Source organism: Bos indicus x Bos taurus, chromosome 13 (genome assembly GCF_003369695.1).
Source record: "Bos indicus x Bos taurus breed Angus x Brahman F1 hybrid chromosome 13, Bos_hybrid_MaternalHap_v2.0, whole genome shotgun sequence".
NCBI lineage: Eukaryota > Metazoa > Chordata > Mammalia > Artiodactyla > Bovidae > Bos > Bos indicus x Bos taurus.
The window spans coordinates 16,361,084-16,387,161 of NC_040088.1; the positions used below are offsets into that span (position 1 = coordinate 16,361,084).

Here is a 26,078-nt window from a genome sequence, read left to right on the forward strand (position 1 = left end):
CTCAGTCTGGAAATTAAATCCAGCCTCAAGTATGACTTGATTTGGGGGCTCAGATATTGTCCCCAGGATCTGGTTTCTCTCCCCATTTCTGGCTCCATTCCTCCGGGAGAGTGCCATTATCAGCCAGGACCCACTCTTTTGGCTGTGCGGTCCCCACCGTCTCTAATTTCATATGATCTGTCATTTAAATCCAAAAGAAAAGAGCAATTCTTTTCCCAGAAGTCCCAGCAAAAGCTTTCTTGAGGACCTTCTTAGCCCCCGTTGGCTCAGGTGTCCATCCATTAGTCAACCTCTGTGGTCAGGGGACTGTGGCACACTGATTGGCTGAGGTTTAGCTCACGTAAATCTCACCAACTCAGAATGGGGCAGGGAAGAGATTCATAACTCACCAGTACAGGCAGCAGCATAAACGGAAGCTTGGGATAAGCTCACCTTGTGGTCTGACCTCCACCCCATCTCCTCCTACTTCTCCCTTTATGGATGGGGAAACTGAGACCCAGAGGGGGCGGGGCACCCAGAAAGTTTGCAACCCAGCTTGAACCTGCTGTTCCCTTGACTTCCGATGACTCCCAATAAATCATTTGACTCATCCTCCAAATAAGGATCCCAGGCCTCCCTTCCATGTGGATCCCAGGCATGCGGAACCCTTACCCTGTCCCCATGGCCCATTTGCCCGCATCTTAGAGGGGAAGCTCGGTGAGGGCCTAGGCAGATCAGCTCTGAAATGGTTCTCTCTGACAGGCGCTGGTCCCAGCCTCCATCCGTGCCATGCTTTTCCTGGGGGAGAAGGAGGCAGCTCTCCAGCTGGAGGCACTACCTGACATCCAGGTAAGGGGAAGGCAGCATTGGTTGAGGTGCAGAGGAGTTGGGCTTGTGCTGAGCTGGGGTGAAGAATGGTGGCCCTGGAATAATAGAGTGCAAGTCAATTAGATATGAGGCCTGGATGCTACAAGGCTCCTGCCCAGCCCCCATGGTGTGCAAGTGTGCTCAGTCACGTCTGATTCTTTGCGACCTCATGGACTGTAGCCTGTCAGGCTCCTCTGTCCATGGAATTCTCCAGGTGAGAATACTGGAGTGGGTTGCCATTTCCTCCTCCAGGGGATCTTCCCGACCCAGGGATTGAATCTGTGTGCCCTACATTGGCAGGCAGAATCTTTACCACTCAACCACCAGGGGTGCCTACAGATTTCTTGGGGAATCACTGGTTCCCCAAGTACTGATTAAGTGGTTCTGGGTTGGGCCTGGGATTCTGCATTCTAGCATGTTCCTAAAGTGCTGCTGGGACTGCTGGTCCGTGGAGCACACTTGAAAAATCAGGGATGAAAAATGGGCTCCAGAACCCCACAGAATTCTCCCCATCCCACACTTAGGTATGTGGAGCTGTTTGTACTATAAACCTCAAGCTTCACTACCTGGGAAAAACAGTCAGCTAGTCCCTGCTCCACATCTTAGTGGGTACCGTTAGGATTTGGCGACTTTTCTCAACATCCCCAAGAACATCTCCATGGGTCTCCAGAAAATGGTACAGGACTGCAGAGGAGTTGCACGACAAGGGTCAGCTTTAATCGGTTTGTGTGATTGCCTGGACAACTGTGCTGGAAAGAGCCCAGCTCAGAGGGAAGGAGTGCCGTGATCGATTAATGATGTCTGCCTCCATCACAGGCTAGGAGAGTGGCAGTATGAGCGCTGTTTATTTGCTATTCCTTACACAGGGTCTGGCTCTCAACTTTGATTTATCAGTGTTTCCAGAGAAAATTCTTTGCCCAGAAAGCAACTCTTAAAGCCAGGGACAGTCTTACCCATGGGAGGTGGAGAAATGCTGGGGCATGGATCTGGGCAGGACCTTCTCAGACATTGGTCTCTACATTGAGTTCCCTCGTCAGAATTACTTTTTTTTTTTTTTTTGGTCTGCAGGTAGAGGTGCTGACCTCACTGAAGGCCCTGAGCCACCATGTGGACCCCAGCCAGCTCCCTACGGCCCTGGAAGGCCCCTTCCCCTACTGTCATGGCGAGTGGGTGCAATTCTTCCAGGTGTCTATCATCACAGCCTTCACCCCACGCCCTCATCCCTTCTCTTTCCCCATTCTCTATCCCGTTCCATGGATCCACCTGAGCTTATCTGGTTCAAAAACAGTCATTCAACAAACACTGATAATGAGGGTGGAGAGTGGAGTGAAGAAGAGCTCAGGCTCTGGGGCCTGAAGGCCTGGCTCCCACCCCCAGCTCTGCTGTGTGACCTTGGGGAAGTTATACGCCATCTCTGAGCCCTTTTCCTCAATGACAGAATGGGGGTTAAGAAGACTACCTCCTCCTGGGGCTAGTGTGAGACTTGAGTTAAGGTGGGTAAAGAGCTTAGAAGAAAGGGTGTCTGCCACATGCTAAGAGTAATGTGAGTGTTACCCACAAATACATTTACAGGCATCTGCTTTGTGGACACACAAATCTCGGGGAACTCGGGGTCTGGTGGGGGAGGCAGGCGTGCTCCCTCCTGTAAGAGAGAGGAAGTAAGGAAGCTTCCAAGGGTCTGCTGCTTTCCCATGTGACCTCAGTCCCTACTCACCCCAACCCTGCAAGGGGGCATCTCATGCCTGGTTTAGCACATGAGGACGCACAGGATGGGCACGACTTCTGCAGCAACACAAAGGTGCTTATGGGCTTAAGCCACTCGAGGACCAGTGCTGAGAGCCAGCCCTGGGCTTTCTCTAGCCCAGGGCAGCTCGATTTCAGCACTGTTCCTACTTGGAGCTGGATAATTCATGTTGGGGGTGAGCTGTTTGCACACTGTCACACGATTAGTACCAGCCCTGGACCCTACCCACTCTGACGATAACTTCCTCCAAATGATGACAACCAAAAATGTCTCCAGACATCTCCCTGTGTCCCCTGGCGTGGGAGACCAGCCCCACAGAGACTCACCGGTCTCTAGTCTCACATGGCCGTTTGCTTGCTTGCTTTTGGCCTACGCTCTTCTTTTTAATTGGATCTATTTTCAAACAGACCGTACGTTCAAAATTCAATTAGTACAGAAGGGTATAAACTGAAAAATCTCTTACCCTACTCGTCCCACAGGCTCCCAGTTCCCCTCTCCAGAGATCTCCAGTTCCTCTAGGGGCTTTTAAACTATATTTTTGCTTTAATGCCTTCCCTTTAAATTGAATCTTACCTATAGATCCAGCCTATAGAGGCTTCCCTGGTCCTTCAAATTGTAAAGAATCTGCCTGCAGTGCAGGAGACCTGGGTTCGATCACTGGGTCAGGAAGATCCCCTAGAGAAGGGAATGGCAGCCCACTTCAGTATTCTTGCCTGGAGAATCCCAAAGAGAGAGGAGCCTGGTGGGCTACAGTCCATGGGGTCGCAAAGAGTTGTACACAACTGAGCAATTAGCATTTTCACTTTCATAACGCTAATAATGAAGATGATTAAGGATGCTATTCTAAGTGCCTGGAACAAATAAACCCATTTAGTCTTCACACAAGCCTCTAAGGCAGGAACTACTGTGCTCCCATTTTATAGAGGCAGTGGAGGCACAGAGAGGTTAAGAAACTTGCCCAAGGCCTCACAGCTAGCAAGTGGTAAAGCCAGGCTGAAGTGGGACCCAGAGAGGATGGCCTCCAACCCTGCCATCTCACCCCTCCTACCGTTCCCTCCCCCACCATATCCCCAGTGGCCTGGGAGTAGGTCAGACCTGTCCTCTGTCTTTTCCCCTCTCATTTCTATCATGAGTGGTTCTCAAACTGTGGTCCCTGGACCAGTAGCATCAGCCTCACCTGGGGACCTGTTAGAAATGCACACTCTCATGACCCACTGCAGAGAAACTAAACCAGAAACCTGGGAGGAGGGCTCAACAGCCTGGATTTTTAAAAAAATAATTCTCTTGATATGGACCATTTTAAGATTCTTCATTGAATTTGTTACAGTACTTCTTCTATTTTACGTTCCGGTTTTTTGGCCAAGAGGCATGTAGAATCTTAGCTCCCCGACCAAGGATCAGACAGACCTGCATCCCCTGCATTGGAAGGCGAAGTCTTAACCACTGGCCAACCAGGGAAGTCCTGCAGCCTGGATTTTAACTGGCTTTCCAGGCGATTCTGATGCAGCTAACGTTTGAGAACCACCAGCCTGCATGTCCTCCTGGTGGGTGGAGGGGAGCGGCGTCCTCTTCGCAGGCTGACACCCCCACTCTGGGCCTCCTGTCCTGCAGAAGCTGGATCCTTTCCTCGTTGACCTTCGCCAGGCCTCCTGCCTGCTAAAGGCTTCCATCAAAGAGTTTGAGAAGGGTGAGCCCCCTGGAGGGGTGCAGGTGAGCCAGGGGCCAGAAGTGGGGAAACCACAACACACCCCCGATTCCATGGACTAAGGGCTCAGTGAAGGGCCCTTAGTTTTCATTCATTCATTCAGCTGATGTTTATTGGACAGTTAATATGTGTCACGCCCTGGAGACCCAGCCTGGGGTCCCTGCCTTCATGGGGCTCATGGTGCAGTGTGAGAGGTCATTAAAAAAAAAAAAGTAGACAGAAATGGACATGTCACTACAAGTAATGCTAAAGGCTATGAAAGTAAGATTGAGAATAATGGGGAAGAAGGGTATTGAAGCTGAGCCTTGAAGGATGAGATGGAACCCTGGGAACAGGAACAGGACTGTGCTCCAGGTAGAGGGCAATCATGTTCAAAGGCCCTGAGGCGGGGCTGTGCTTGGTATATTTGAGCAAGGAGGCCAGTGTGGAACAAAGTAAGGGAAAGGGAGGAGACCTTCTGGGTCCACAGCTGTATTAGGGAGAAGCTGGGTTGGGATTTGATTCTAAATGGGAAGGGAAGCTGCTGGAGAGTTCTAAGCAGCAGTGGGATGATCATATGGGCCCTTTGAGATCTATCTGGTTGCCATACAGAGAACAGACTGCAGGGGGAGCCAGGGTGCTATGGGGAAATCAGCAGAGCCCTGGGATGGGTGTACCAGTAAGAGATGATGGTGCTTGGACCAGTGAGGTTGCCATGGTGATGAGAGGAAGGTTGGTTTGAGGAGATGTTTTAGAGATAGAAAGGATGGACTTTCCGTAAGACCTTGAATGCCCAACTGGGGGAGTCAGATAGGATCAGGGTGTGGGGAGCCCTGGAAGGTTATAGAAGGAGAGTGGGAATTGAGCCTCAGGCTACTTCCCTACCCTGGCAGGAGGCCTCCAGGTGTCTGAGCAAGTCCAAGGAGCTGATGGAGGCAGTGCTAAGGGACCCAGGCCTGATGAGCCTCCAGCGGGAAGGCGGAGCCACCCTGGCCAGGCTGAGACAGGAGGGTAGCAGGCTGAACTTCAACCCGGACGTCAGGTACAGGCACCAGGCTTTTCCTCCCCAACCACATTATGTTCCCTGGGTTGGGACTCAGAGCTGGGGCCACTTTGCTGAGGGGTCACATAGGGTGGGCTCCGAGGATGTACAGAATCGGGGTGTTTGCAGTGCCCATATTCCAAGCTGAGGCTTGTACCTCAGCAAGTCCCTTCTCTGTGGTCTTCCTAAGCCCAGGCATTGGAGGACAAGCTCCCCCTGCTTCCGGTCACCATCATAGACCAAGCACTATCTCTGACCTAAACCCTGGGATGAGTGCCTTCAAGAGCTTGTCTCTTATTCCTCATAAGATTACATGAGGCCTGCCTCCTCCTATTTGGCTGATGGATGCTGAGGCTGAGAGAAGGGAAGTAAGAGCCAGGCCACATGAGCACTAACCCCCAAACTTCCCTGCCTGCCGTGGCAGGGGCCTGAGAGAACTTCACGGTGTGTTAAGGTCTCAGAACCAGAGAGCAAACTGCACATTCCTAGGAAGTACCAATTTTCTTAAAGTTAGGGATGGGGTGGGGTGCAAATCAGCAATTAAATCAGCCAGCAATTGTAAAAATTTTGTCTCTGTTAGAACGAGCACAATTACAAAGTTTGCATAAGCTTCCAAGAACGTTTTGTTTATTTAACCAACCTCAAACAGCACTTAGTATGAGCACAGCATTGTTCTAAGGGCCTCGAGAATGTTAACGTGTTTAATTCCCACCCACACAGTGTATCCTAGTACCGTCCTTATTTTACAGTGGAAGAGCCTGGAGCTCGGAGAGAGGATAAATGACTTGCCCAAGGTCACACAGCCAGGACATGAACCCAGGCAGCCTGGCCCAGAATCTTGAACACACCACCCTGAGCTGTGCCCACAGACAGATTCATGCAGATGCGAGTGCTGGGCAGCGGCTCCTGGAGGTGGAGTCATCTCCCTGCCCCTCACATGGCCTGGTGGGGCTGGCACTGCCTTTCCCAGCACGCCCCTGCCTGCCTGGTTGGGCTCCGGGGCCTCTTTGGTTCGCCATAGGCCCGTCCAGATCGCTGGCCACCAGAAGCTCCACCAGGGGGCGCTGTGGTCCCATGTGAGCCACTCCGCGCGTTGGTTCTGCAGCTCCTGCCTGTCCCCAACTTCCTCCCTCCCTTTGCCAGACTGCCTGGCATTTTCCATCCTGTTCACTCACCCGGGGCGCTCACCTATTCCCTGGAAGGGTAGTGACCCGTGGGAACCTGCGGTCAGATGAGGCTCCCTCCAGGAGAACAGACTCTCCTTCCCTCTCCTCTTTTACCTTTTCCTTCCAAAGGATCGCTAGGGCAGAGGAGGGCGCAACCACCTTGTGAGGTGGGTTCTGTTACCCTACTTGTTATAGCTGAAGAAACGGAGTCCAGAAAGGGTGAGGAATTTGCATAAGCTCCTCTTACTGGAAGGTAGCAGGCCTGGGGTGTGAACTCAGATCTGTCCACCTCGGTTCCTACCTTCCTAGGGAAAAACAGGGTCATTTGGTTTCCCTCTGTGGCCTCTGGTCCTCCCAGTCGCACAGAAGGCCAAGGCTGAGGCCCAGAGAGGTGTGGGGACCCGCCCAAGGTCACACAGCAAGTCAGCAGCTGAAGCACCCAGGCCAAGGCCACAGAGTTGGAGGGAGTTAGGGAGGCAGGTCTATGCTGGGCAGAAGTGCAGGGAGTGGGGGGCAAGGGATCAACATCTTGGGTTTTCGCTCACCCTCTGTGGCCTCCCAGGAGCCATCTGGCAGAAGCTGCCGCCCTGTACAGCCTTGTGGATGAGCAGCTGCACGTCCTGGCCACTGTGTCCAACCACCTCCTGAGAAGGCTGGAGCTCCGTGTCCGTCTGGGCCGCCTGGAAGCTGCCATCCACCAGGTGAGAGTGGGGAAGGAGGAGGCTGGCCCAGGAACCTGAGGGTGGAGGTGGGGCTCCTGCCGCTCCAGGCCCCGCCCCAGCCAGGCGCTTTGCTCTGGTATAAAGATACCAGGTTGGCACTTCTTGGAGAGCCAGGTAGGGGTTCTTGGAGCATACAACGTGCACTCCGTAAGTGTGCTTGGTGACTGAGGACATAACTCAAGACACTGCGTTTTTTATATATGTATATAATTTTGTATATTTATTTATTTCTGGCTGTGTTAGGTCTTCATTGCTGCGCGGGTTTTTCTCTAGTTGCGGTGAGCGGGAGCTACTCTCTAGTTACGATGCACAGGTGTCTCGCGACGGTGGCTTCTCTTGTTGCTGGCTCTAGGTTTGCCGGGCTCAGTAGCTGCAGCTCCTGGGCTCTAAAGCACAGGCTCATTAGTTGTCGTGCACAGGCTTCGTTGCTCCGAAGCACGTGGGATCTTCCCCAACCAGGGATCAAACCTGTGTCTCCTGCATTGGCAGGCAGGTTCTTTACCGGTGAGCCATCAGGGAAGCCCCCCAGAAGCTGCATTTCTTAAATACCAGCTTTGTCCCAAGCCCTGGGCTGGAGCCTTTGCGACCATCACCACTTTTCAGCCTCATCCCTGACCAGCAACACAGGGAAGACTTTAGGATTTCGCCTACTCACTGATGAGGAAACGGGGTCTGGGAGACGTTATGTCACCTGCCCTTGTCGCACACCTGGGGGTCTGATCCTGGAGCCCACACCGGGCACCATCCTGTCCAACTGCCGGTGCCTAGAGCCACCACCTCCCTGCATGCTCGGGGTCGTGGAGCACAGGGTGCCCGGAGCCAGACGGCCTGGGTTCCAGTACCGGTTCCAGCACTTACTAGTGGTGTGATCTAGACAAGGTGCTTAACTATTCAGTGCCTAGATTTCCTCATCTGTTAAACGGGGGATGAAATTAGTGGCCACACGGGGCTTTGTGAGGATAAAGTAGGTGAGTATGTGCCCTTTAAGACACCCCGGAATACGAAGAGGACTCGTGGGATCGAGAGCCATTTTACCCCATCTGTCCCTCATTGAATCCTCATGTCGCCAGAATCGAGGGCGGGGGATTTCAGGCCAGGTCAGTGGGCCCCCAAATGACTGAGGACAAGACCTCAGCCTCTCACGAAATCGGGAGGCTGGCCAAGGGATATTTCCTCAGCAGTCCCTCACATCCAAACCTCCCTCCCTGCTCCAGGTCAGCCACTGGATGGAGCAGGAAGGAAGCCGGTGCCTGCAAGTGCTGACCCCCAAGGACGGAAGCTTGGACACAGTGGAGAAAGCCCACGCAGAGTTTGAGGACTTCTTCCTTCAGGCTGCGGTGCATTCCTGAGACTGAGGGACAGGATGGGAGCAGATGGAGAGGACCAGAGCAGGGTGGGGGTGGCACTGCTGGGAAAAGTTGCGAAGGTGGGGAAGTACTAGAAAGCTGCTCAAGACAGTGAGGGAAGAAGCTTGGATCACAAAGGGCTTGGCTTAGATATTGTCTCTTCCAGGAAGCTTTCCCTGACTACCAAGTCCAAAGATGACCGATCTCAGAATCCCTGACAGATTTCTTAAAATACAGATTCCAGAGTCCTACTCTAGCCCTACTGAATCAGCCTGGGAGGTGGGGGAGTCTGCCTTCTGATGTGCTGGGCCCTGGGGCCCAGGGCAATTCAGCCCCTGTTTTAACCCCCAGGGAACTTCCAGGGCAGTTTTGTTTTTTTTTTTTTTGGAGGGTGGGTTGGAGGGGCAATGGGGAAATAGTCAGAAGGGGAACACCATGGTAACATAGATGAGAAGCCTCTAACTCAGACTCTGGAGTCAGGGAATTTTTCCAGAAGAAGGTGACACTAAGTAGAGTCTCAGTGGGCAAAGTGAACCCCGGATTCCCATTTTATAGATGAGGAAACTGAGACTCAGGAAGTCTCATATCTTGGTAGAGAGGCTGGAGCTGAGTGGACACCCTCCCCTCCCCACTCAGGCCCAATACCGCCGCGGCCTGGAGCTGTGCAAGCAGGCGGCCCAGCTGGCAGCAGCAGCCAGGGCTGGGGAGGCAGGAGGGACCGAGCTCCCGGAGCTGGCAGCCTTTGCCTTCACCCAGCGGGCCTTCCAGGCGAAGCTGACCCACTTCTACATGGCGGCCGAGCGGCAACGCACAGACCTGGAGACGCTGCTCCACCTGCACCACTTCTGCAAGAAGGTGAGCCTTCCAGCCTAGGCCTCCCACCCCTGCCCCCAGCGCCTGGGAGGAAGGGTGGGCAGGAGTGGCCAGGCGCAGTGCTAGGCTCTCTTCATTCCACAGTCATTTCCATAGCAAAGAGAGTTAGCTGCATTTTCTGAAAGGGAAGCAAGGTTTGCAAGATGAAGTTACCCCCCTAAACCAGGTCCGGCTGATCTCTGAACCCGGTTTGTCCCACTACACAGGAGCCTCCCCGGGACACGAACTCTCAGAGGACCCTCGGAAAACATCTGCTTCTTAAGTGATGGGTTTAGGGGCACGTTGTTGTCGTTCAGTTGCTCAGTCGTGTCAGACTCTTTGTGACCTCATGGACTGCAGCACGCCAGGCTTCCCTGTCCTTCACCATCTCCCAGAGTTTGCTCAAACTCATGTCCATCAAGTCGGTGATGCCATCCAACCAGCTCATCCTCTACGCCCCCTTGTCCTCCTGCCCTCGATCTTTCCCAGCATCAGGGTCTTTTCCAGTCAGTCGGCTCTTTGCATCAGGTGTCAAAGTATTGGAGCTTCAGCTTCAGCATCAGTCCTTCCAATGAATATTCAGGGTTGATTTCCTTTAGCATTGACTGGTTTGATTTCCTTACTATCCAAGGGACTCTCAAAAGTCTTCTCCAGCACCACAGTTCAAAGACATCAATTCTTCAGCGTTCAGCCTTCTTTATGGTCCAACTCTCACATCCATACATGACTACTGGAAAAACCATAGCTTTGACTATCTGGACCTTTGTCGGCAAACTGATGTCTCTGCTTTTTAATATGCTGTCTAGGTTTGTCATTGCTTTTTGGAGCCTGGGGATTTCTGAGAATCTGAGCAAAGTCATAGACTTTCCCTCCACATGTAGACCTTTGCAGGCAACTTCATGGGGTGAGAACCAGGCTGAGAACCTTGATCTAGTCCCACCTCTCTGTTGCAGAGCTGGGGCAACAGGAGGAAGAGGGGTAATGCCTCGTGGGTTAAGGGTATCTGGAAGCTTCTCTCCCCTGTTTACTAAATTTAGCCAGTTTCATCCCCATCAACCTTCTCTGGAGAAAGCAAGCTAGCTCCAGCACTGAGGCCTTCTCACTGGCTGTTCTCTCAGGCTGGAAAACTTTTCCCCTTGACGGGCTGGCTCCTTGCCTTTGGTAAGTCTCAGCTCGTATGTCCCTTCCTCACAGAGGTCCTGCCTGAGCCCGCAGCTCCTGCCCCACCCACCACATTCTCTCTCATCACCCTGTGCTGATGACTTCATGGGGCTCTTTGCAATCAGCTTATCCTGTGGCTCCATCACCTGCTCGCCTCTCCCTTATCTGTCACTGTGAGCTGGGCTCCTCCAGCAGGGACCAGGTCCGACTGGGTCCTGGTTCTATCACGGTGCCCAGGGCAGGGTCAGCACCCAGAGGAGGCTCAGTAATTGGTCACGTGAATGGAGGAAGAGTGAGGAGTCTGGTGTAGGGAGAAGGGCTGGGGGGCGTGCAGGAGCCCAGAGTCTTTCGGAGGTCGTACAAGACAGGAGGGGATGGCCTTAACCTTCATTCCCACCTGGCCTGTCTCTCAGCATTCAGCCTGGGTGTTCAGCCCCGTTCTCCTCTCCGGCTTTGAATTTTAATCCGCACAATAAGCAGTGGGGCAAGATGGTTTCTGAGGTGCTGTCCACCTCTGTCTGGCTTGGCCTGGAATATCTGGTCCCAGACAGACAGACAGCCGGACGGCTCAGTGCTGGGCTCAGCCCCAGATGGAGAGCGTGCGGGCGGCAGCTTTGGCACTAAATAATAATAACACGATTGTACCGCTAAGGGAGATTTATGGAGCCCTTTCCCAGCCATGAGCTCAGTGTGCTTCCGCGAATATGAAGCCATTTATCTACAGACAAGTTCCTTTAATCCGCGGAAGGATGGTCTCCTCGGAGAAAATGGTTCTTCAGTCCCCACCGCCTAACGACTCGCTGTCGGCTTCTAAATTAATGGAGAGAAAGATTATGTTTTTCACGAGCTGCTGGAAATGTGTTGGCTCTTTGCGGCCTGCAGACATTTTGTGGGTGACGTGGGGGCAGGCAGAATCCCCAAAGAGGGCCTGACCAGAGTGAAGGGGCTTCCAGGCCAGGTCTGGCTGACAGTCTCCCCATGGAACTGCAAGGGTGTGGCCCCACCTGGGCCAGTTTCTCCTGTTCAAGGAGGTGCTTGCAAGATACCCTCTTGAGGCGGGACAGTTGAGTTCAAATCCCAGCTTCTCCCTGACCTGAGGCAAGTGACTTCACGTCTCTGAGCCTCAGTTTCCTCCTCTGTAAAATGGGCCACTGGTTCAGTGAGATCCTACATGAGATGCACAGAGGCTGGCAGACGGTCAGTGGTTCAATCAATATTAGCCAGTCTCCTCCCTCAGCACCACTTATAAGGGGTTCATACCCTCCGAGAATCCACATTATTCAGCTCCCCAATTTTCATGATTAGTTACCACAACCTCCACTTTATGTAGGGGGAATCTGAGCCCTAGAGAGGGTTGAGTCCTTACTGGTCCCTAAGTCTGGAAGACTGTGCCTAAAGATCTCAAGGGTGATGGGGATTGTTTCTGGTGGGTCCTTGGGGAAGAAAGAGGAATATTGTTATCAGCAGCAGCAGCAGAGAGAACCACAGCCATGCTGGGTGGGGAGGGGCCTAACATGGATTGGGCATTTTTATTAATTCTCTCTAGCTAGATTCATTATTGAAGCCTCCTCTCTGCTCAGAGGGAGTACATCCCTATCCTCACGGAAACCCCACCTCCCTCTTTTCTTGTCTCCCAGGTGACCTGGTTCCACATGGACTGTCAGGACCTGATGGCCCAGCTGAGGCTGGGCAAGGCCCAGAGGACCAGCCCTGGGGACCAGCGCCGTCTCCACCGCTACCTGCAGCGCCTGGCGTCCGAGTTTCCTGCCGAGAAGCTCACAGCCATGGGGCTGCAGGTGGCCTCGCTGAGCCGGGAGGGCCTGGGCCGGGACCTGTGGGAGGAGGCCCAGGCGAGACACGAGGACATCCAGATGCTCCTGAAGAAGGCGCTAGCCCACTGTCCGTGCCCAGCAGGTTCCCCGGCCCACCCCACGTGCCCGGAACTCAGGGGGGCGGCCGCCAAGGACCAGGGCCTGAATGGGGAAGTCACTTCCAAGGGCAGATGGGACCTGCCCCTCCAGGACTCACTGGGTTCAGATCGTTCGCCCAAATCCCGTTGGCCTCCTTGGGCCCCCAGGCGCGGACAGAACAGAAATCTCCAAGCGGCCCCTCCGACCCAGGAAGCTGGCCAGGCTGTTGAGGCTGATGAAGGCAGAACCCCCCATGGGCCCTTGGACCCCGCTCCTGAGCGTTTCCTCACCACCCTCTTCTCCTGGCAGCGACTCCCCAGGCAGACTCAGATCTCCCAGCCTGCTGGGGACAGCTTCTCCTCAGAGGGGACAGGCTCACAGACGTCTCTGGAGGACTCGCCCCACACAAGTCCCCCTGCTTCCCTCTAGCTGGGAGTTCCCGTCAATCATCAGACTCCTGAGGGCGGGGTGCGGGGAGTGCTTGGGGTGGAGCCCAGCAACAGATGGGGAGCCCAGGATGATCCCTCAGAACGTAGCTACTGAGTTTGGCCCGTGCTTGGAGGATGAGAACCCGGCACCTGCTCCTGGCCCCAGGTAGCTCCGGGAAGCCCGACTCACATTCGGAATAATGAGAGCGCAGGGCAGGGCAGGACATGGGGAAGCGTGGCATTGGCTCCAAAACCCCAGAGACTCGTCGTGGAAAGAGCTGATGGTACATACCTTTCCAGAGGTCTCTGACTTAGGCGGGCCAGATGCCCGCCTGGAGTTCTGGGGTGTGCCAGCTTCCTCTTGGAACACGAGGGGCAGAGCTGCCCTCATGATGGAACCCAGGGTGGGGAGATTGGGGAGTGGTTTCTTGTCTTAGGGGCCCACAAGGAAACAAACCCTACACAAGGATTCGAGTGCACATTTCTTTGGCTTTGATCCCAGGAACTACTGGCAAAGGAGCAGGGGGAGTGAGTCTGGGAAGGGAATAAAGGGTGTGCTGTCAAGGGAATTATCGCATGTAATTTATTCGCTGGTACCGCTGGCCTCAAGCAAAGAGAATCACCTGCTGGAGGCCAGTTAGTGCACAAAAGAGGGGTAGGGAGGTGGACTCTCTGCCGCGTCTCTGTCACTTGGCTCCTCCAACCGATATGAACATCAGTCTGAAGTTCAAGGAACCCCAGAGAGGACCCCTTCCTTCTCCTGTATCTCTGTCTTCTTCCCCTCCCCAGCACAGGTCCTCAGACCCTACCATCCGCTCTCCCCACCCTAAGCCCCACCTCTCTCTAGGCACAGCCTCTGGTGTCCAGTGCCATCAGGTTTTGCTGTGGTAGGGAGCCACATCCCCAGCCAGCAGGTGGTGCGAGGAGACAGTGGGAAAAGACTCAAGAGGCTCTGAGATCAGAGCATCCAGAAGAAAGCGGGCCTTTCACAATGCCCGGAGTGACCCCGGCTGGCGCCTCCCCTGAATGTCATTATCCCAAGAGCATGTGCCTGTCTGTCCTAGGATGCCTCACCAAGGTGGCCTCTGGTAGCTTAGCCCTGGAATTTTCCTGGCTCCGGGATGAGGGTGGGGTACACGTCCTCCCACAAGATGAGGCTCTAGAAGGAGTGGGGGAGGCAGGACCGGAGAACAAACAGGGTTTCTCAAGAGCCGTCTCAGTAGAGAGAGCCGCACAAATCTCCATGCCCAAAATATCTTTGGGCATCTTCCGGGACTCAAGATTCCGTCAAGAGTGGTCTGAGGCCTCTCTGCCTGAGAACCACAAGCAGAGCTGTTCAAAGGCAGTTTCCTAGGGGATCCCACCCCAGATAATCAAAACCAGACCCGTGGGGCGGGGTGGCTGGAACTTGCATTTGTAACCAACTGCTCAGGCAACACAGTGAAGTGTGTGTGTTGTTGGGAAACACTTGGGGCTGAGACCTGAGCCGGTGCCCCCACCCCAACCCCAAGCCAGCTCTGATCTTTCATTCCAATCTCCTGCCTTCTGTCCAGACAGCCCTGAGGATGCAGGAGGCATTTGATTGCCCATCTCCATCCATGCCTGTTGCCTCAGAGTGGGGCTGAAGGCTCTTAAAATGCTGTTGCCATAGCAACAGCATCCAGCCAGTGGGGACCACAGGCAGGGAGCCAGGGTACCTGGGGTGTAAGGATGAAAACTGAGTTCTGAGAGGCTACAGCTACTGCTAGGGCTGAGAGGGGCTGAGGAGGGGTATGGATAATCCAGGAATCCTTGGGAGGGAGGGTCTCCAAAGCCGTCTCATACATCCCTCTGTCTCCAAAAAGAACCGAACCCCAACAACTTGTTTATTCACAGCAGCCCAAAGGAGAGAAAGGGGTGCAGAAATGAAATATAGTAATTAATAATAGTAAGGCTTTCTGGTGGCTTGGTAGTAAAGAATCTGCCAGCCAATGCAAGAGACACAGGTTCGACCCCTGGTCTGGGAGGATCCCACATGCCAAGACGTAGCTAAACTGGTACACCATAACTATTGAGCCTGTGCTCTAGAGCCCGGGAACTGCAACCACTGAGCTCTCATGCTACAGGTACTGAAGTCCGTGTGTCCTAGAGCCCATGATCAGCAACAAGAGAAGCCACCACAATGAGAAGCCCAAGGGCCACAATTAGAGAAAATCCTGCATGCAACAACAAAGACCCCAGCACAGCTAAAAAATAAATAAAAATTTTAAAGATGATTAATAATAATAGTTAACATTTATTCTGTGTTTTCTTTGTGTCTGGCTTGGTGCTAAGCCCTTTAAAAGCTTTGCCGGCCTTGTTGAATTTTTCACAACAATCCTACGAAGCCAATATTGATTTCACCCCATTTTACTGAGGAGGAAACTGAGACTCAGAGAGGTTTGGTGATGCCTTGCCCAGTGTCACATAGCAAGTGGCAAAACTGGGACTCGACACAGCACTGATGCTTCAGACTCATCTTCAGACAAGCTGGGCTGGTTGCTAATTCTGCAGTGACCATGGGCTTTGTCTCTTCAGCAGTCCTGCTGTGCCAGGACACTGCCATGCAGCCAGGGGCTTTGGCTGGGCGGGACTTGGCCCTTTAGGTGGCACTTTCTCTGGTCTCCAAAAGCATCCAAGGCAGCGTGGCTTGGTGGTCCTTCACATGGATGGACTGGGTTCCTGCCCAGGCTCCATAAATCACAAGCTGTGAGTCTTTGGCCAGATTATGCCACCTTTCTGTGCTTTGATGTCCTCATCCTTAAAATGAGAATCACCAGACCTCAGAGGCTTGCTGTGAGTACTAAATGAGTTACTATGTGGAAGGTCCTTAGAAAGGCTCCTTAGTAAGTGCTCATTAAGTGATGTGTAGTGCTATACTCTGGCACCAAGCCAGCCCAGCCCCTGATTTCATTACCCAACAAATCAGGGAAGAAATTCCTTCAAAGGACGTCAACGGATTCCCAAAGGGTCTTTTGCTCTCTGAATCATGTGGATTCCCTGATTAGTATTCTGGATCCCCAGCTGTCTCCTGAAAGCCAAAGAGAGCTGATTGATTGACTTTGCCCTGATCTGCCCATGGAGGAGGCATGGTATGCCCCTCCACCCCAAAAGATTCTCTACTAATTCCCAAATTCTGTTCTGAGGCTGAGGAGGGGCAATGTCTCTCTGATGGCTCTCTTAAGAAAGTTTGCAGCCTGTTCTGGTGGGAAGAAAATGGGGCTGAGGAGGAACCTCAAGTCTGCCAGTGACATGACTGTGATTATCCCAGTATGATGGGAAACTCGTTGCAAGCTCCAGGAGTGGTGGGCAAGGGCTGGTAGAAGGAGCACAGCCTGGGAGTCAGGGACCTCACGTGACCCTTCCGCCCTGCTGCCTGTTGGCTGCTTTCATGACCCCAGGCAGGTTGCTTCCCCTTTTTGGCCCTCAGTTTACCCCATCTGTCCCATTGGGTCACTGAATGGATAAGGATCTTTCTCGTCTTTGGATCAGAGAGCCCAGGCTTTGAATTCAGGCTTAACTGTCTGGTGACTCTGAGCAGATGGCTGCCTCTCAGTTTTTCCCATCTGTCCAGTGGGTGTGTCAAGCCTGCTGGGCCAGGATAATAAGATCGCGGGATCCTTGAGCTCCACATTACGCCTTTTCCTCCCCAGAGGGCTGAGAAATCCAGACTGTGAAGTCTGAGAAATCCACTGGGCAGTGGCTGGAGGCACAGGTTGGACCGAGCCCAAATAGAAGTTCAGGCACTTTACAATTTACAATGTGGTGGGGGTTTTTTGTTTTTGTTTTTGTTTTTTTTGTCCATCCATTTCTGCATCCAATATTCCCTACCACCCTGAGTGCATGAAATTCACACTCTAGTATGTTTCCATTTTACAGATGAGAAGACTGAAGACTGGAGAAGAGAGGCTACTGGCCCAAGGTCACACAGCAAGGGAAAGAAGGACCAGAAAACGGGAACCACAGAATTTGGATTGAGCTCTGGTGCATGCCCACTCCAGGAGAGCAGATATGAGCCACTCTGAGGTGGGCACCCCACACCCTCAGGTCTTCAAGTTACCCACATCAGACCAAGACAGGGCACCTGGCAGCACAGGCTGCCCTCCGGGTACAGCAATGTTCTGTTCTCTGTGAGCTGCGAACTGGCTTTCAGCCCAGGACAAACCCATCAGGCCCAAAACCCCACCCTCTCCCAGCTGCAAAATAGCTCTCTGAGGCCAGAACCAGTGGGCTCCCTGGAGAATAAACAAGTCCTCTGGCCAGGTAACAGGACCTTTGGATCCCATCCCCTGCAGTCTGGGGCATGATGGGGATTTGGGTGAACCACTGCACTTCCTCAGGCCTTATTGTCTCCATCTGTGAAATGGGGGGATTGGTCAAGACCAGAGATGGCAAGGGGGTGTCATCTGGCCTGTGGAACCCTCCCAAGTCTGCCTCCTTCTCTGAGTACCATCCATTCAGGCACCCTGGTTGGAAACCGCAAGTTGTCCTTGAACTGCCCCAGAGGCCCCAGATCCACCCTCCTCATCTCTCTCTAATCTACTTCTTTCTCTTTCCATCCTCCCATCCTCATCCCAGCCTTCATCTTCTTTCCCCTGGACAGTTGTAACAGTATCCTCAATGGTCCTCCTGCAGCCTCTTGGGCCCTTTGATCTGCCCTCCGCACAGAAGTTAGAGGGACCTTTGCAAAATGTCCCTCTAAGGGCTTCCCTAGTGGCTCAGACGGTAAAACATCTGTCTGCAATCCAGGAGACCCGGGTTTGATCCCTGGGTTGGGAAGATCCCCTGAAGAAGGAAATGGCAGCCCACTCCAGTATTCTTGCCTGGAAAATCCCATGGACCGCAGAGCCTGGTAGGCTACCATCCATGGGGTCGCAAAGAGTTGGACACGACTGAGCGACTTCACTTTCCTGCAAAATGTAAACTAATGGTAGTCCCCACTTAACACAGCCTAGTGGCATCCCATGGCACTCCGGGTAAACCCCACTATGCCCATCGCTGTGATCTACAAAGTTCTGTGTGGTCAGGCCTCTGCCCATCACTTTAGCCTCACCTCACTCCTCTATCTCCATGCTGTCTGAGTTCCAACAGCACCTACCTTCCTCTTAGTTCCTGAGCTGTTCCAAGCTCTTTCAAGTTCCCCTGGAAGCAGACCTGGCAACAAGGACTAAGATACTGGTGATTTGCTGAAGAGGAGATCATGAAATCAGGGAAAGGAGAAATAGGACAGAGAAGGGAAGCAAGCCAAGGTACAATTTCAGATCTAGCCTCAGTCTCTGCCTAATTACATGGAGATTGCTGAAGGGTATTTTCCCACTGCAGGCCTCTGCAAAAGCCTGCTGCACAAAGCAAGGCCCAGGAACCCTAGAGCAGTGCTTGCTTGGAGGGTTATAAGTGTGGGCCCATAGAAGATAATATTCTGTATTACAATACATAGCAACTTCTCACCACTAAATTATAAATTTTTTAAAGTTCAACTGAAAAATAGGGAAAGGAGGGACTTCCCTGGTGGCCCAGTGGCTAACACTCTGAGCTCCCAATGCAGGGGGCCTGGAGTCTGATCCGTGGTCAGGGCACTAGCACATGCCACAACTATGACCTGGTGAGGCCAAATAAATAAATTAAAATATTAAGAAAAATGGGTAAAGGATATGAATAAGTTTCTCTAGATAAGATACACAAAATTACAATAAGGGCATGAAAAAAAATTCTCAACATCATTAGTCATCGAGGAAATGCAAATCAAAACCACAATGAGATATCATTTTACATTTATTAGGCTGGCTAGAATTTAAAAGTCCAGTAATGTTGGCTGGATGTGGAGAAATTGGAACCTTCATACATTGCTGGTGGAAAATGTGAAATAATGCAGATGCTTCAGGGAAAGATCTTTAAATAGTTAAACATCAAGTTATCACATGACCCAGCAATTTCCTTCCTAGGAATTATACACCCAAAAGAAATGAAATCATATGTCCACACAAACATTTCTACATGAAGGTTTAGAGCAGAATTATTCGTCATTGTTAAAAGGCAGAAGCAATCCAAATATTGGTCAACCAACAAATGGATAAACAAAATGTAGTATATTCATACCATGAGATATTATTCAGCCATAAAAAGGAATGAAGTCACTTCCGAACTTATTCTATGAAGCAAGCGTTATCTTGATACTGAAGCCAGATAAATATATCACAGGAAAAGAAAATTACAGATCAATATTACCTTATGAATAGAGATATAAAAATCCTCAACAAGATACTAGCAAACCAAAGAATATAGCACATTGAAAGAATTATACAGTGTGATCAAGTGGGATTTATCCCAGGAATGCAAGGGTAGTTAAAGATAAAACAAAATCAATCAATACAATATACCACATCAACAGAATAAAGGGAGAAAAAGCATGATCGTCTCAATTGTCTCAGAAAAGACATTTGACAAAATCCAACAGCCTTTCATGATTAAAAACAAAATAAAATAAAAACAAGAACAAAAAGAAAAAATACTACTCCGAAAATAAAAGGGAACTTATTCAACATGATAAATGAAATTCATGAAAACCCAACAACTAAAATCAAATGAATGGTGAAAGACTGAAAGCTCTCTCCCTAAGGTCAGGAGCAAAACAGGATGCCTGTTTTCACCACTGCTATTCAATATTGTACTGGCAGTTCTGGACAAGAAAATTAGATAAGAAAAACATATAAAAGAAATTAAATTAGACCGTAAAAAGAGCAATTAACCCTCCAAAAGAAAAAAAAGGCTTCCAAACTGAAAAGAGATGAGTAAAATTGTTTTTATTCACAGATGACATGATTCTGTATATAGGAAATACCAAATAATCCACAAGAAAGCTACTAGAGCTAATAAATAAATTTAACAAAGTTGTGGGTTACAAGATCAACACACAAAGATCTGTGTTTCTACACACCAGCAATGAGCAATCTGAAAAGGAAATTAAGAAAGCAATTTCATTTCCAAAAGCATCTGAAAGAATAAAACACTTAGAAATAAATTTAGCCAAGGAGATGAAAGACATCATATTCATGGGTAGGAAGGCTTAACATTGTTAAAATGTCAATACTATCCAAAGGGATCTGCAGATTCAACATAATCCCTATCAAACTTCCAACAGCCTTTTTTTGGGCAGAAACAGAAAAACTGATCCTCAAATTCATGTAAAATAGCAAGTGGCCCCCGAGTAGACAAAACAACTTGAAAAAGAAGAACAAGCTAGGGGAACTCTCAGTTTCCAATTTCAAAACTTACTACAAACCTACAGTAATCAAAAGAGTGTGGTACTACCATAAGGATGGACATCTAGACAGAGGGAATCAAAATAAACCCATACATCTACAGTCAATTGCTTTTCAGCAAGGCTGCCAAGTCCATTCAATGGGGAAAGAATGAGCTCTTAAACAAATGGTGCTGGAAAAACAGAATTTCTTCTTGTAAAAGAATGAAATTGAACCTCTTCATTTGCATAAGCTTCACAGCATATAAAAAATTAACTCAAAATGGATCAACAACCTAGATTGTAAGGGATAAAGCTGTTAAACTCTTAGGAGAAAACATAAGGGTAGACCTTCATGAGCTTGGATTTGACAATGAGTTTTTAGCTATGACACCAAAGGCATGAGCAGCAAAAGTAAAAGTTGATACATTGGATTTCATAAAAATAAAAAACTGTACATCAAAGCATATTATCAAAAAAATGAAAAGACAACGTACAGAATGGGAGAAAATATTTGCAACTCTTATATATGATGAGGGTTTAGTATCCAGAATATATACACTCTTGCAACTCAGCAAGAAAAAGGCAAGTAACTCAATTTAAAAATAGGTAAAGAACTTGAGGAGAAGGCAATGGCACCCCACTCCAGTACTCTTGCCTGGAAAATCCCATGGACGGAGTAGCCTGGTAGGCTGCAGTCCATGGGGTCGCTAAGAGTCGGACATGACTGAACAACTTCACTTTGACTTTTCACTTTCATACATTGGAGGAGGAAATGGCAACCCACTCCAGTGTTCTTGCCTGGAGAATCCCAGGGACGGGGGAGCCTAGTGGGCTGCTGTCTATGGGGTCGCACAGAGTCGGACACGACTGAAGCGACTTAGCAGCAGCAAAGAACTTGAATGAGACATTGCCCCAAAGAAGATATATAAATGGCTAACAGGTACATAAAAAGATGCTCAACATAATTAGTCATTAGGGAAATGCAAGTCAAAACCGCAAACAGATATCACCTCACACTACCAAGATGAATATAACTGGAAAAGCAGAAAACGAATATTGGTGAGGATGTAGAGAAATTGGAACACTTGTACATTGCTGGTGGGAATGCAAAATGGTGCAGCCCCTGTGGAAAACATTTTGGTGGTTCCTCAAAAAGGTAAATATAGAATGACTCAGCAATTCCACTCCTAGGTATATATCCAAAAGAATTGAAAACAGGGACTCAAACAGGTACTTGTACACCAATGGTCACAGCAGCATCATTCATAATAGCCAATAGATGGAAATGATCCAAGTGCCCATCAAAATGTGGTATATATGTACAATGGAATAGTATCCATCTGTAAAAAGAATGTTCTGATACATGCTACAGTATGGATGATCTTTGAAAACATTTTGTTAAATGGAACAAATCAGAAAAAAAAAGAACCAATATTGCATGATTTCATGAAATACCTAGAGTAGGCAAATTCACAGAGACATAAAGTAGGTTAGAGTTTATCAGGGGCTGGGAGGAGGGAGGAATAAAGAATCATTGTTTAATGGGTCTAGAACTGGCAAATCTATAGAAACAGAAAGTAGATTAGTGGTTGCTTAGGATTGGGAGTGTGGGGTGAGAGGATATGAATCCTTAAAGAGCAAAGTTTTTTGGGTTTTTTTGAGGTCATAAAAATGTTCTGAAATTAACTATGATAATGGTTGCAGGTATCTGTGAATATACTAAAAACTATTGATTTGTATACTTTAAATGGGTGAATTGCATAGTATGTGAACTATATCTCAATAAAGTTTTTTTTTCCTTTAAACAATCAAACAAACAAAAAAGCAGACAGAAGCCAAAGGAGGGATGCAGAGAAACAAACAATGATCATAGGAAATCTGGATGTAGCACTGACAATTTCTGCTTACAATCTATTTCTTGTCTCAAGGCCTGGAATGTTCTTCCCCTATCTTTTCAATTTACTAAGCCTTCTTTATCCTTCAGATATCAGCAACAGGGTCAGACTTTCCTGACTACCCTTAAGGAGTCAAAATCCCCCTTTATGCAGACCATGTAGGTCTTCTTCATATCACTAATCTCAATTGCTATTTTATTAATGCACATATCCCTCACTAAACTCCTGTGAGTTTCACAAGAACAGGAACTGAACCGGCCTGCTCAATGTACCCTAGGCACAGGGAAGGAAATCAACAAAATTTTTTAGATGAATGAATACCAACTCTGATTGATTAGTAGGGACTGTCTAGAGCACCTGGTTCTCTCAGTTAGAAGGACTTCTATGATTGATTAATGATGTCTGCCATGGATGAGTATGTGACCGAGATACTAGTGTTTGGTGCTCCTGCTTAGTCATCTGACTCTTTGTGTCCTCATGAACTGTAGCCCGCCAGGCTCCTCCGTCCATGGAATTTTCCAGACGAGAATACTGATGTGGATTGCCATTTACTACTCCAAGAGCTCTTTTGGCCCCAGGGATTGAACCCGCGTCTCCTGTGTCTGCTGCCTTAGTAGGTAGATTCTTTACCACTGATGCGCCCCCAAATTGCCATCCCTGAGCTACAAGGGCCATCCCTCAGGGTCTCCCATCAGAGGGCGCTCTAGAAACAGTCTCATCTGCCTCAGCTCCCAGGAGGAGAGTGCCGTTGTCATCCCAGCTGGCCTTGATAATCAATCACACAACCATGTGATGCCATTAGGATTTGTCACTGAATCACATCCAGGTGCGCCGGGCAGGAGCAAGCGGCCTCATTTGCATCTCATCTGCATGGAAATTTGCATACGCCTCCACAGCTCTGTCTCCTTGCAATTTTCAAGTTAAAATGTCATTATCACTCCTGTGAAGCCTGTTAGTTCTTGATTTCATTTTCCCTGCTCCTCTACCCAGACTCCCTCCTAAGCCTTAGACATTCAAGCCTGGGCTGGGAGAAGAAAATAGGTTTGAGCTTTGGTTCTGTTGCTGATTAACTTGTGATTTCCCTCCCCAGGCCATGTCTGTGCCACTCCTATGGGAGCTGCCTATGGGAGCTGCCCTTTAAACAGTCCCACGAGGGCTACAAATTTAGCCACTAGGACTGTCCCTGTGAAGCCTCAAATTCCCCACCTCTAAAAGCCTTTGACCTTGCTGTGCCCTCCTCCTGGAAAAGCCTTCTCCCTTGTCTTCAGGGTGAATGTCCAGGATCCCACCCTTTCAGTTCAGTTCAGTTCAATGCAGTCGCTCAGTCGTGTCCGACTCTTTGCGACCCCATGAATCGCAGCATGCCAGGCCTCCCTGTCCATCACTAACTCCCGGAGTTCACTCAGACTCACGTCCATCAAGTCAGTGATACCATCCAGCCATCTCATCCTCTGTCATCCCCTTCTCCTCCTGCCCCCAATCCTTCCCAGCATCAGAGTCTTTTCCAATGAGTCAACTCTTCGCATGAGGTGGCCAAAGTACTGGAGTTTCAGCTTTAGCATCATTCCTTCCAAAGAAATCCCAGGGCCGATCTCCTTCAGAATGGACTGGTTGGATCTCCTTGCAGTCCAAGGGACTCTCAAGAGTCTTCTCCAACACCACAGTGCAAAAGCATCAATTCTTCGGCCCTCAGCCTTCTTCACAGTCCAACTCTCACATCTATACATGACCACAGGAAAAACCATAGCCTTGACTACACGGACCTTTGTTGGCAAAGTGATGTCTCTGCTTTTGAATATGCTATCTAGGTTGGTCATAACTTTCCTTCCAAGGAGTAAGCGTCTTTTAATTTCATGGCTGCAGTCACCATCTGCAGTGATTTTGGAGCCCAAAAAAATAAAGTCTGACACTGTTTTCACTGTTTCCCCATCCATTTCCCATGAAGTGATGGGACCAGATGCCATGATCTTCGTTTTCTGAATGTTGAGCTTTAAGCCAACTTTTTCACTCCCCACTTTCACTTTCATCAAGAGGCTTTTTAGTTTCTCTTCACTTTCTGCCATAAGGGTGGTGTCATCTGCATATCCGAGGTTATTGATATTTCTCCTGGCAATCTTGATTCCAGCTTGTGTTTCTTCCAGTCCAGCATTTCTCATGATGTACTCTGCATATAAATTAAATAAGCAGGGTGACAATATACAGCCTTGACGTACTCCTTTTCCTATTTGGAACCAGTCTGTTGTTCCATGTCCAGTTCTGACTGTTGCTTCCTGACCTGCATACAGATTTCTCAAGAGGCAGATCAGGTGGTCTGGTATTCCCATCTCTTTCAGAATTTTCCACAGTTTATTGTGATCCACACAGTCAAAGGCTTTGGCATAGTCAATAAAGCAGAAATAGATGTTTTTCTGGAACTCTCTTGCTTTTTCGATGATCCAGCAGATGTTGGCAATTTGATCTCTGGTTCCTCTGCCTTTTCTTAAACCAGCTTGAACATCAGGAAGTTCACGGTTCATATATTGCTTGGAGAATTTTGAGCATTACTTTACTAGCATGTGAGATGAGTGCAATTGTGCGGTAGTTTGAATATTCTTTGGCATTGCCTTTCTTTGGGATCGGAATGAAAACTGACCTTTCCCACCCTTTAGTTCTCAGTTTATACTGTGCTGCAGCCCTCAGTCATAAACTGATTGGCTGAAAAGATAGACATGTGACCCAAACTCACCCATAAGATTCCCTTCCCAGGATTTGGATTTGGGACTCAGAGATGCTGGGCAGTTTCTGAACTGAGTATATGTAAACGAGTTCAGAGGGCACTTGTGTCCAGCTGTATCCACAGAAAGCAGAGAAGTAGTTCTGGGGAAGGAGGGGGAGACCAAAGCTGATGGGCCCAGAGCCAGCCTCAAGAGACCCAGAGTCAGCAAAGAACAAGGCTCCCAATCCAGTCCCCACACTCAAGCGCCACCCCTGAGGCCGGGCTGCCCTGCTTGCTACTGGTTCCACCCTGTGTCTCTTTTCATGCTTCAGCAAGCTCTAGGGACTTGTATTTCTTGCGACCGAGAGGAAACAATAAGGAGATGAAATGGAAGCTTGAGGACCCCAAAAGGAACTTTCCAGGGGAAAAAATTTGATACTTGACATCTCAAAAAGAGCACGGAAGCTGTTGCGAAGATAGAAAGCAGAACTTAAAATTAACTTTCTTTTTTGATGTTTATACTGAGAAAAGGGGGCATCATAAGTTCTTTAGAAACAGGAGCTATGACTTTCTCTTTCTTTAAAAAAAAATTGTATTGAGGTATAGTTGACTTACGATATTATATGTTTCAGGTATACAACATAGCAGTTCACAATTTTTTAAGATTATGCTCCATTTATGGTTATTTTAAAATATTGGCTATATTCCCTGTGCTGTACAGTGTATCCTTGTAGCTTATTTATTTTATACACTACAGTTTGTACCTCTTAATCTCCTACCCTTATCTCGCCTCTCCCCACTTTCCTCTCCTCACTGGTAACTGCTCGTTCTCTGTATCAGAGTCCATTTCTTTTTTTGTTATATTTGGTTGTATTTTTTAGATTCCACTTATCAGTAATGTCATACAGTATTTATCTTCTGTCTGACTTAATTCACTTAGCATAATACCCTCCAAGTCAATCCATGATGTTGCAAATGGCAAGATTTCATTTTTAATGGCTGAGTAGTAGTCCATAATATATACATATTTGTATGCATGTGTATATATAGACCACATTTTCTTTCTCCATTCATGTGTTAATGGATACTTATATTGCTTTCCTAGCTTTCCAATTGTAAATAATGCTACTGTGCACACTGGGGTGAATGTATGTTTTTAAATTAATCTTTTCTTTTTTTTTTTTTTAAGAAATAGGAGCTATGACCTTAATCTTCCAAAAAGCTTGGATCATCACCCTGCCCAGAGTGCCCTTCCTCTTCCAGGAAGCCCACCCACATGACCCCAACCAAATCAGAAAGGCTCTCCTAAAAAAAAAGAAAAAGAAAGGC

General features: G+C 49.2%; 1 protein-coding gene across 1 annotated transcript in view; it reads left to right on the top strand.

Annotated features, from left to right (window-relative positions):
* Positions 1-13,470, top strand: part of KIAA1755 (KIAA1755 ortholog) — a 38,704-nt gene extending 25,234 nt beyond the window's left edge. Inside the window, exons 7-14 of the mRNA XM_027558566.1 lie at positions 742-828; positions 1,915-2,031; positions 4,202-4,300; positions 5,168-5,316; positions 7,045-7,183; positions 8,419-8,541; positions 9,187-9,405; positions 12,201-13,470. Coding sequence (XP_027414367.1) covers positions 742-828; positions 1,915-2,031; positions 4,202-4,300; positions 5,168-5,316; positions 7,045-7,183; positions 8,419-8,541; positions 9,187-9,405; positions 12,201-12,902 — 1,635 coding nt within the window. The 3' untranslated portion in view covers positions 12,903-13,470. The remainder of the gene's footprint in view (positions 1-741; positions 829-1,914; positions 2,032-4,201; positions 4,301-5,167; positions 5,317-7,044; positions 7,184-8,418; positions 8,542-9,186; positions 9,406-12,200) is intronic.
* Positions 13,471-26,078: the final 12,608 nt, after the last annotated feature.